The sequence below is a fragment of the Corylus avellana genome, chromosome 6 (assembly GCF_965113065.1).
Source record: "Corylus avellana chromosome 6, dhCorAvel1.hap1.2, whole genome shotgun sequence".
Taxonomy (NCBI): Eukaryota; Viridiplantae; Streptophyta; class Magnoliopsida; order Fagales; family Betulaceae; genus Corylus; species Corylus avellana.
In genome coordinates, this window is record NC_142495.1 from 2,005,799 (window position 1) to 2,017,940 (window position 12,142).

Sequence of the window (12,142 nt, forward strand, 5' to 3'; positions counted from 1 at the left end):
GAGAGAGATGTGAGATTTTGAAGTGAGTTGTCAAGCTCAAGCTGGGGCTGGACGACGGTGTGGGTGGCAGAGAGTGACGCACTATGAAGACAGGGAAGGAGGACCTTCCTCCATTGGAAGAAGGTAAGTTGTTTCTCAAGCTTTTCTTTATAATTATGTTAGAGCATCTCCAGCAGTGTAATTAAAAAAAATATATTAGCTATATCTAATTATTTTTGTCATTTTTTTTTTCCAACAAAATAGCTTTATATTAGCTATTATACCTTAACTGCCATAGTGAATAGCTTCATATTGCTATTCACTATAAGCATACTAGATTGTTGAATATAATATTATTTTCACATCATTTTTTCTCTCCCTCCCTCAACGTTTCTCTCTCTTCTCTCCCTCCCTCAACGTTTCTCTCTTCTCTCTTCTCTCTTCTCTATTTATGAATTTATAATACAAGTTCAAGTCTTTTGAATCACTAAAAACACCACAAAAAAAAAAAAAAAAAAAATTGAATAGCATGCATATATTTGACAAAATAAAAATGAAAAAATAAAAATAACATATAGGTATGCTGCGTGAATCAATTTTATTGCAATTTACAAGATGATGCAAAAACGGTCGCAAATTAAAAAAAATAAAAGAAAAGATTAAAAAATAATATTTAATAAAATAAAGAATGAAATAAAGAATATGTTGGAGTTGATATTAAAAAATAAGTAGCTAAAATAAAGAATTGTACTATTTGACTATGTAGAATACCTCTTACTGCTGGAGATGCTCTTATACCCAATGATTATTAAATACAAAAATCATGCTAATTGGTAGTATTTTGCTTGGATGATTTTTGGGTTGAGTTTTGTGGGTGTTCGGTGTGTGTGTGGTTTTCTTTTATTCTTTTTTTTTTTTTTTATGGATTTTGTGTGATATGAATCATAAGTGAGTTTGGTATGTGATAACTTTTCAGTGGCTTTGCTATGTTTGATTTTGGGTATTTCCTTCTTGTGAAGGGTTGTTTGGCTGATTGAATGGATTTCGAGTTATTGTTAGTTTTTCTGATTGTGTGGTTGACCGATTGATAATTGTGTGTTACATATTTTTAGTTAAGGCGTTGGGAGCAGGGAGAGGGAAAAAGAGTTAAAAGAGAAAAGATGTGAAGAGGAATAATTTGTCTTCTCTTTCTCTCTGTATTTTACTCAGTTTTCTTCAATTGTTAACAAAGTTAAATTCGGTCTATAATATTCTTCTCTTACAGTAATCCTTGAACTTGGGGTTGGGGGTATCACATTCACATAGAAAAAGACTAGGAGGAGATAAAAGGACCGGATGAGTTTTCCTGTGCTGAGGCCTGAGAGAAATCAAAAGGGAAGAGATAAAAAGATAATGAGGGAGAGAAGTTTGCTGCTTGAAGGAACTTAGTGGAAAATAAAGGCAAAGCAGAAAGTAAGGGGGAGAGAGAGAAAAGAGTGGGGTGATGGGTGTAAAGGTAAAAATAAAGAAAGAATGAGAAGAAGAAAAAAAAAAAATTAATATTTGTATGCTATTTAATATTATCTTGTCACTTTCTTGTCCTTCATCATCTTTTATTTTTTAAAATTAATTATTAAATTTGTAGGCTGATAGTGTCCCATATCCGACGAGAATGGTAGGCCGATCCCACCACATGTGTTAAAAAATTATCAACGTCAAACCACGTAGACCGATGGCACCGAAGAAGGAGGTTAGTGTAAAAAATTCTATTTAAGGTATGTCTTATATGTCATATGTTATTTAATGTGATTTAAATCACAATTATGGGTGTTCAGTAATATATTTTAAATAAATAAATAAATAATTTGTGGAATCAAATAAATTAAAATTTATTTTATTATGATTTTTATTACTTGATGTGAGAAATAAATAAAATAATAATTCTGATTAATAACCTATCTATAAATAAAGACTATGTTACTATGTATACCATTAAGATGTCACTTTCTTTGTTTCAAGTTTATGTTGCTTAAAAAATTATTCCGTTGAATTCTGAATCCTTTTTGCTGCCTACTTTAACATAAGAAATGTTTTATATGCCAACAAACCTAATTGACCCGTCAAATGGACTCCGCATCTTGGACCACTTCCACTAAATCTAACGCCTAAAAAACCATCCTCATTCAGCAAGCAAAATGAGTCCAAGGCACCCTTCTCCACACATTCTTCTTGAGCCCAAAAAAAAAAAAAAAAACGTTTTAAATGTTTTTTAAGTGAGTAATTGAAAATAGCCTTTAAAAAATTAAAAAAAAAAAACTTTAATATAAAAAATTGGACATAAACATCGTAAATTTGTAAGGTAAAATGTTAAGCCTGATTATCTTATATAAACCATTTTAGGTTGACGTAATTATTTATAGTTAAACGTGGTCCAAGGGCCGCGGCTACCAAATCCGGAAATATATGGGCCGGAAAGTGGGCTTATGACTTTTTCATGGGCTTTAGACTATTGGGATGGGCTTAAACCCAAAATAAAAAATAAAAAATTGAAGCGGCTGGCCCGCTGGGGGTAGGTGAAGAAGACACTGGTCTTGGCAGCCATCGAAGTTGTCCGTCATGTCGTGGTAGGTAAAACCTGTATTAGAAAAGTAGCACACCACGTAAGGTTGACCCCACCACCCCACCATCCAAACCCATCTCACCAACCCAACCAAATACACTCTCCTCCTTCACCAACCACTGTGCGTACGTTTCATGGCTCCTTCCCTTTCGCCCTCCAAACAATACCAAAATCCCCGATATGTCCCTCCACCAACCACCGCCCTTACCTCCTTAACTACTTTTATACGATCAACGTTTCCCTCAGCTCCATCTCACCAACAAAGCCAAACATTTCCCCTGCCTTCTCTTTGTGCGGCCAGCATCTCCTCACTCAGCTCCTAACATGGCTATCCAAGCGAAGCAGGAAGAATTCATTTTCCGGTCCAAACTTCCCGACATTTACATTCCCAAACATCTCCCCATTCACTCCTATTGCTTTGAGAACATATCCAAGGTCGGTTCCCGCCCGTGTCTGATAAACGGTTCGACCGGCGAGGTATACACGTACTATGATGTCGAGCTCACATCGCGAAAGGTCGCCTCCGGCCTTAGCAAGCTCGGAATTCGGAAGGGAGATGTCGTCATGCTTTTGCTACCCAACTCGCCGGAATTCGCGTTCGTGTTCCTCGGCGCTTCTTATTTAGGTGCCATGACGACTGCTGCCAACCCTTTCTTCACCGCCTCCGAGGTCGCAAAGCAAGGGAAATCTTCAAAAGCAAAGATCGTTGTCACTCAAGCTTGTTACTACGACAAAGTGAAGGACTACGCGCATGAAAACGGCGTTAAGATCATCTGCATCGACTCGCCGCCGAAAGACTGCTTGCATTTCTCGGAGCTTACTAAGGCCGACGAAAACGACATCCCGGAGGTGGATATCAGCCCAGACGACGTTGTGGCGCTGCCGTACTCGTCGGGGACGACCGGGTTGCCGAAAGGGGTGATGTTAACGCACAAAGGGCTGGTGACAAGCGTGGCTCAACAGGTGGACGGAGAGAACCCAAACCTCTATTTTCACAGCGAGGACGTGATACTGTGCGTTTTGCCGCTGTTTCACATTTACTCTCTCAACTCCGTCTTCCTCTGCGGGCTGCGAGCTGGCGCTGCTATTCTGATCGTGCCCAAGTTTGAGATCGTTTCCTTGTTGGAGCTGATACAGAAATATAAGGTTAGCGTCATGCCCATTGTGCCGCCTATTGTGCTGACGATAACCAAGTTCCCGGATCTCGATAAGTACGATCTGTCGTCGATAAAGATGCTCAAGTCCGGCGGTGCGCCGCTGGGGAAGGAGACTGAAGAAATTGTGAAAGCCAAGTTTCCCAATGCTCTGTTTGGTCAGGTATGGATTTCCTCCCATCTTCCCCCCCTCTTCATCTTATTTTGACGTCATCCATCTTTAATAAATCTAAAGACATCTCAAATTTATGTCTTTTTTTTAAGACATCTCAAGTTATTAATCCCCTTCCCTAAAAAAGAATGTGTTTAAAGATTTATTTTGGGTCCCATATATTGGAATTAAAACACGAATCTCTTGTTTATAAATATTGAATCATTTTTAACATAAAACAAATATTAAAAAATATATATATATTTTAGAAAATGTTTTTAAATCAAATCAAAAACATGTAAATTCTCTCCGAGGATACATTAGATTCATGGCCATTGCTTTTATTTGGTGGGGTTTTTCTTGGCCTTACTCTAGTGGATCACAATTTCTTGAATCAGCTACCGTGGGGTCCATTTCTACCTCATTATTACCAAAATTTGACAGACTTTTATTTTTCTTTGTCAATTGTGGCGGGTACTTAGTAGTAACAAAAAAAAAAACAAAAGTCAAAGTTAGGTCATGGGTGTCCTAATAAGAAGAAGTACATATGGACAATACTTGATTACGCGTAAAGTCTAAGCTAAGAAATCTGACGTGTTTGGCTCTTTGCCATTTGCTTCTCAATCTCATCTGAGGTTTTTCTTTTCACTATTTCTTTACATTTTTCTTTTCTAAATCTAATTAAAGTCTTTCACTGAAAAGGTAAAAATTGTGAATTAACTGCCTTTTGATGGTGAAGAATTATAAGTTAATGAGGATAACCCCACTAGCTAGCCAATAATAATATAGGCTAGAACTGATAGAGATGGATAGAGTTTAGTTAGTGCATTATTCAATGCTTTACGTGGAGATAATGTCTTGAATTTATAGTCAATTTAATTATTTAATTAATATTATTTTTTAATTTTTTTCTTTTTTCTTTTGTGCTTGTATGAATACAGGGATACGGAATGACAGAGGCCGGTCCAGTTTTGGCCATGTGCTTGGCATTTGCCAAGGAACCATTGGCAGTGAAATCGGGAGCATGTGGCACTGTTGTGAGGAATGCAGAAATGAAGATTGTCGACCCTGATACTGGTGCCTCTTTGCCCCGCAACCAATCAGGAGAGATATGCATTAGAGGAGACCAGATCATGAAAGGTACTCAATTTATTAAATTGACATGATCTTGTAATTCTCACCTTCATTGTCAATAACATATTTGTTTTAGTATTATTATAAACAAAATTATAACTAGCCTTCTTGTTGTTGATGATCAGGTTACATTAATGATCCGGAAGCCACGGCAGGAACCATAGACAAAGAGGGCTGGTTACACACGGGCGATATTGGTTACATTGACGATGATGACGAGCTCTTCATCGTTGATCGGTTGAAGGAGCTGATCAAATACAAAGGCTTTCAGGTGGCCCCTGCCGAGCTTGAGGCCTTGCTGCTCACCCATCCTAGCATTTCTGATGCCGCCGTCGTCCCGTAAGTTAATTTAATTATTCACATCATAATCACGTTTCAATAAATTTATAAGTATTTTATGTTTTAATTGTTTGTTACTATATATTTTTGTTTGAAAAAGATAAAACAACAGACAAAAATTGTTGTGGGTTCTACACTAAATCAACACTGACATCAATAATGTTGCCATTTTTAGATTGAAGGACGAGTTAGCTGGAGAGGTTCCCGTTGCATTTGTGGTGAGATCAAACGGGTCACAAATCACAGAGGATGAAATTAAGCAGTTTGTTTCTAAACAGGTGACTTTTTTTTTTTTTAACTCGATGTATTAAATTGATATTTATTATTAAAATATACGAATTTTAATAGAATTAATGGGGCATCTCACATAATTATATAATCTCTTTTGAATCGGTGTAGGTGGTGTTCTACAAAAGAATAAGCCGCGTATTTTTCGTCGATGCGGTTCCCAAGTCACCTTCCGGGAAGATCTTACGCAAGGATTTGAGGGCAAAACTGGCTGCCGGCTTTTGAAAATAAATATCCCACATCGAAGAAGAATGAATGCTATTGCCTATTGGACGTTGCAGCCACGACTTTCCTCAATTATTGTGTATTTTGAAAAAGAAAGCCTGTATAAAGGATTTGACACCTTTTATGTCATGCCAAATTTATATTCTTTCCTTTTTCTTTACCGTGTTTGCAATTGAGACAATGGGGCCAAATCCTACAATCATGGCTTGTTGGAAACTTATATCATCAATTATAAGTTTTTATTTTTATTTATTCATGTTACCTTTTCCTTTTTTTTTTTTTTTTTTTCTATTTTTTTGACATGTCCGCACAAGAGGGGGGAGGGGAATTCGAACTAGTGACCTCCACTTCATTAAGTGTGGTCCCAGCCGATTGAGCTACCTCTTGGGGACTTACCTTTTCCTTTTTGATGATAAAAGGAGTTCCTACTATTAAATTGGAGTCAAATTACTTCACAATTACCTACAAATAATGGCTTTATATTTTATGCCTCTTAACTTTTTTAATTTTTTTTTTTAATGAATATTATAAATATTCATAATCTCAAAAGATTGGTCAAAAGATCACACAAGAAGGGGTAAGTTGTTCCCTTCGTACAATATCATCTACACTTGGTAAGGCATCTCCCAACCAAGTAGACATAGTGACATGGGTAGTAGTCAATTTTACAAGGATATGCGCCGCATTATTAGCGTCCCTCATTACATGCTTGAAACTGGCGTTTTCCAAGGAAATCAGCTCGTTCTGTATACATTCTATGAATTGCCCATAACTGTTAAGACACGACTCTGCTGAAACAATAGATACTAGATTGTGGGTCACTCAATTCTTTAATTCACCAGGCATAGTTGTATTTTTACAAATTTATGTGATATAGCAAACATTTTACATCACATAATACGTTAGCCGTTTTGGGTTAATGAAAATGTATCCCCATACAGGGCCAACTGGAACCCAACGCAATTGAGGCCTTAGCAGCGTGTCATGCGGTTCGATTCAGCAAAGAAATTGGAGTTTCCCATCTCATCTTGGAGGGAGATGCCATGAATGTGGTTACAGCCGTAAATGCAAAGGAAGTCTCAATGTTCAAACATGGTCAGCTCATAGAGGATTTGAAACAGACTTTAAGGCTTTTTTCTAACTGGGAATGTCGTCATGTTAGTCGAAAGCTCAACAAAGCTGCTCATGGCTTGGCCCAAGAGGCTTGTAAACAGCTCATTGGAAAGTCTTGGAATAATTCTATTCCGGGAATTATCCGTGATATTGTTTTGATGGAACAAAATGTTTCCGTCTGATTTTTTCATGATCAATGAGAATTAGCATCAGAATTTATTAAAAAAAAAAAAAAGAAAAGGGTAAGAGTATTAAAAGGGGATGGTTGAATAAGTTTCTCACATTATAACTTTCAAAAATTTGGGGTGCCATTGCAAATAAGGTAATTCATCATAGAGTAAAATGATTTTCCCTTGAAGCTTTTTTATAGTTTTGATGAACCAATCAAGTGAAATCGCATGATTCCTTATTGCTGTGACATCATTATGGAGTAGATTGAATTGATACATTTTAGATAAGGATTCGAGGGGAAAAAAAAGGTATGACGGAAGATTGAGTGCAGATAAAGTATCAAATTGATGATGATGGAATATCAGTTGACTGGTTGGTGAAACTACTTGGTATAACTTTCTAGAAATGAGGGAGATAACATGTAATTATGTCTAATTATGTTTGATTAGCAATACCATATTAACAAAATAAGATAATAATATAGTGTATATAGTTTCATGATCAGCATTGTTCAATTGAAATAAACAACCTAAATAAAATATATTGCACCCAATATAAAGTTGGGGTCGATGAACCACTTAAATCGGGTAATTCTATAAGTCAATTTTGTGTCACTCTAAAAATGAGGTAGCCTTTAAAATTACTATTTCATCAAAATTAAATAATGATTAATTACAAATCTAATTGTGATTTTAAAAGTCACATCATTCTTGAAGAGACACAAGAGAGACTTATAGCATTACTCAACTTAAAGCACATACAGTAACATAGTCATCTAAGCTACTCTTTTTTTAAAAAAATAAAAATAAAATTTACTGTCACAATCTACGCCTTCCATTTAAAATGAAGGGCAGAATCTCGATCCTTTTTATCTTTGGAAATGGATTATGGAAGATGATAATAATATCAACATCCCTTTGTGACGTGGCATGTAGGAAGCATGTCAAATTGTCAACGACGTTGTAGGTATCGAGAACGACATGTAGGGTATTCCGCAATGGACCACGCACGCACCACGCACATGCATGGGGGTCAGCCATCTCGGACCCCCCATTAGCCCACGGGTTCAATGCGGAGGTAGGACCCTTTCGACGCAACACTGCATCAACACGTCGGATTGGGCTAAAAGCATGTTTAGAATTGCATTTAAAGTGTTTTTGGGCAAAAGTTTCATTTTTAAGTTTTTGCTAAAATTACTTTTTGGCCATTTTTAGGCTTTTTGGACCATTAAAAGTGCTTTTAATTTTTTTTACCAAACGAGTATTTTTTTCTTCAATTGAGTGTTAAAGCACTTTCAAGCCTCTCAGATGCAATCCCAAACAAGCTCTAAGCCACGTACGTGTGACCCTCCTCACCGCATTTCAAAAACTTGACCTTTTTCTTGCCTCTGCCCAATAAATTTTACCTCTTTCTAATTTCAAAATTAATTTCTATAAATCTTCTTATAACAATTGTAAATGCTCCAGCTTTTCCAAACAAGGTTGAATCTAAATACAAATGTTAAAAACTACATTTTTATGAAAATGTATGTACTCTAATGACCTGTCTAAATGAGTCTGAATGATCCAATAATATAATTAAATGAAGAAAAAAAATGTTTTTATTTTAAAAACTTACTATGGAGTGTACGTGGACTATATTTTTAATAATATATGTTATATTAAAATAAATTGATTTCATCATAATAGTCATCTGCTAGCAAAATCATGGGCTGAAACACCATTACCTTCTTTCTATAGGTTATGATTGTTGATATATAGATCATTAAAGTTATCTTAAAGTTTAAGCTTATAGAAAATAATAAATTTAATTATACAATTAATAATGTTTAATTGAAATAAGGGTAAATCAAGACTTCTACTATGATATCAAATTAAACATTACTTATTTAAAAAATTTAAGCTAATAAAAAAAAAGTAAATTTAATTATTAAATTAATACTTGAATATAGACTTACGTGAACACGCTTAACCAAAAAATATCTATATATTGATGCGTTTGTCCCGGGTGACTTAAATCCTAGGAAGAAATGTGCCTAATGAATTGAACAGCTGGTTATCCAGCACAACCGAATATGACATATTGCATGAAAGATTGTGCTATTTGGCATACCTCAATCCTAATTTATTATATTTGACTAATGTTGCAGTGTTCATTGTCCACTACATCGGCCCTTGTTTAAAAAAAGAAAGAAAAAATAGACATTGTCGCATTATCTTAGTGAGATTGAGGTGGGATGGAGGCATGCCAAATAGAATTTGTCATGCATAAATTATATGTCGTTAAATTTCAAATAACCTTTCAAAAAACCAAAAAAAAAATATTGTGGAGGACTCAATTGAGACAAATAGCCTTTCAAATGAACTAGCGTTTGGATCCATTTGATTTTGGACTTTTGGGCTCTCTATCCTCTATTATTATATAGATGTGATCGGAATCGAATATAATTAATGAGAGCACAAGGTTTAAATTCCCACATCCCACAAGGTTTACTTATTAAAAAAAAAAATGTTTTGAAAAATAAAAATTAAGTAAATATTAAAAGAACCAAAGGATATCATACATTATTAAGCTAAAGGAGATGCATAGCTTGTTTGGAATTGAATTTAAAAAATAGAATTTTTAAATTAAAAAAAGATTTTTGACAAAAAATTTATTTTTAAACTTTTATCAAAAATGTATTTTAACTATTTTTAAAATAAATAAAAAATACTTTTTTAATTTTTTTTTAAAAACATGTTAACTTTTATTTGGCACGATTTTTTAAGTACTAAAATTATTTTTTAAGCTATGTCCGTAGAGTCCCAGACGTCACGATAGGCCTTTTGTTTCTCCTTAATTTACACAATTAATGCATATATGGTCCATTCACCACTGTCCTTATTCAACCCTTCTTACTTCAGCTGATTGGTTGACCCATTCGTGCAAATAAGACTAGTCACACATGATTTTGCCAAATGTCACTACGTGCGTGATTAACTCATAATTAAGACTTTAGAATTTTACTTCCACTAAAAGTTACTTGACCCACCATCACCGGGTCCAGTAATGCTATACATCATATTTTTTTAATATATTTTTATTTTATTTTGTTGAGTAAAGTGAAATTCAAGTGTAATATATAATATTTCTCTTCTTTTTTTAATCCAAACTCCAATTGAAGCATGCTTTTAAGTATCAAAGAATAATGTTAGAAACTATAAACTATTTGTAATGTTGACATGTCAATTCCAACTCACCCTAATATCAGTCATTATTTTTTTAAAATAAAAAAAGCGGTCGCATTACTAAGTAAGCATTGAAATATCCAATTCTCCTTGGAACTTTTTTTTTAAGCAATGGCAGATCTAAGAGCTAGCATGGTCACATTCGCCTAATAAAGTGGGAGTAAGACAAAATGTTAGTATTTAACATATAACTCTACTCTTAACCAAAAGTACGTAGCTTAATTAATTACTAAAAAATCCAATATATATAGTTGCTAAGAGTCACACTCTTCGTCTACTAAACAACTAAACTCGATCTCTTTCGAATCAAAACTCTTTGTCTACTAAGGAACGTTAGTGCTTCGGCTTTCCCTAAGGACGATTAATCTAATTAAATTCACTGCAAAAGTACTATAGAGTTTTATCTATATATATATATATATATATATATATGTTAAAAAAAAAAAAAAAAAACACTCAAACAAAGAGTGTTGCCATTGATCGAGATTCGAGAATCAGAGTATCAAGAAAAGTAAGCAAGCATGGTTGGAAATATTGGTATGAGGGTTGCAATACTGATGACGATTCTCCTTGCTGTAGTGCAAGCGGATGATGATGAGCTGTCTCCATCCTATCCACCTGTTCCCTACCCTCTCTTCTCTACCGTCGATAAAGTACATCTTGAATGCATTAAACAATGCGAAATATATTGCTTGGCAGTCCCTGAACCCCTTTAGCCACTTTGTGTTCATTTGTTAACTGTCATCAAATGTTGGCACCCACTTCGCGATCTCTCCGCTGCCATCAAAACATGTCTTCTTCGTTGCTTGCCGCCGATGAAAACTCATTCTCCAATAAACCCAGGTATATATATATATATATATATATATATAGCTTTATGGTCAAGCATGTGTTTAACTATATTAATAAATTAGAGTCGGCAAAACAGGTACTTGGCACGTACCTGTTTATTCTATGCATGTTTTTTTTATAATAAGATTTTAGATTAGATGCATGAATTATCTAAAACCTTATTATAAAAAAACATGTATAGGATAAACGAGTACCTGCCAGGTACCTGTTTTGCCAACCAGTCTATATATATATATATATGAGCAAATTTGTTATAAGAATCTCATTTGTGTTCTTCATGTGGCAGTTGGTCGTCTGGAAGCATTTGCTGCTAATTGCTTCAACAAATGCGACGGCAAAAATCAGTAGTGTCCAATTAATTAATATATATGTACCAATGTGTATATATAGTTACAACACTCTCAAGGAATATGATCGAATTCAAGAATGAGTAATGTTATACAAACTCTTACACTATTTTGCGTGACTTTTAAAATCATTATTAAATTCATCCGATAATGATTTTAAAAGCCATGTCATAGAATGTGAGACTAATAGTGTAGATACCGTGTAACATTACTCTTCGAGAAGAATAATAATAAGTGGATAATCTAATCGGTCTAGCAATTTCCAGTTCCCTTTTCTTATTATGTATGTTTGTGCGTCCGTGATTAGTACTTGTATAATCTATTTTTATCTTCTTCTTTTTTCTTTTCTTTTTTCTAAGCAAGCTACCTATTTTTGTCTACTTTTGTCAGTGAGAAAAAAATAGTTGTAATATTGGGATCTTTGTTGGGCAATGTACATCTCACCCCCAAGAAAATCAGAGATAATAATGGAAAAAGGTATTGTGTTGCTTGCATGAATTTTATTGTTTACACGTGGTATTTATACACAAGGCAAGGGGTACAAATTCTTCCATTTGAATTAT

General features: G+C 34.6%; 1 protein-coding gene across 1 annotated transcript; it reads left to right on the forward strand.

Moving 5' to 3' along the window:
• The first annotated feature begins 2,779 nt into the window (after positions 1 to 2,779).
• LOC132187375 (4-coumarate--CoA ligase 2) lies at positions 2,780 to 6,121 on the forward strand. Its single transcript, XM_059601669.2, has 5 exons — positions 2,780 to 3,895; positions 4,825 to 5,023; positions 5,143 to 5,356; positions 5,532 to 5,634; positions 5,756 to 6,121. The coding sequence occupies exons 1-5, from the start codon at positions 2,903 to 2,905 to the stop codon at positions 5,867 to 5,869; spliced, it is 1,623 nt and encodes a 540-aa protein (XP_059457652.2). The 5' UTR covers positions 2,780 to 2,902; the 3' UTR covers positions 5,870 to 6,121.
• Positions 6,122 to 12,142: the final 6,021 nt, after the last annotated feature.

Coding starts and splice junctions, on each gene's coding strand:
- LOC132187375 (XM_059601669.2), top strand. CDS start 2,903: ATGGCTATCCAAGCGAAGCAGGAAGAATTCATTTTCCGGTCCAAACTT. Junction 3,896..4,824: donor CCAATGCTCTGTTTGGTCAG/GTATGGATTTCC, acceptor GTATGAATACAG/GGATACGGAATGACAGAGGC. Junction 5,635..5,755: donor AGCAGTTTGTTTCTAAACAG/GTGACTTTTTTT, acceptor GAATCGGTGTAG/GTGGTGTTCTACAAAAGAAT.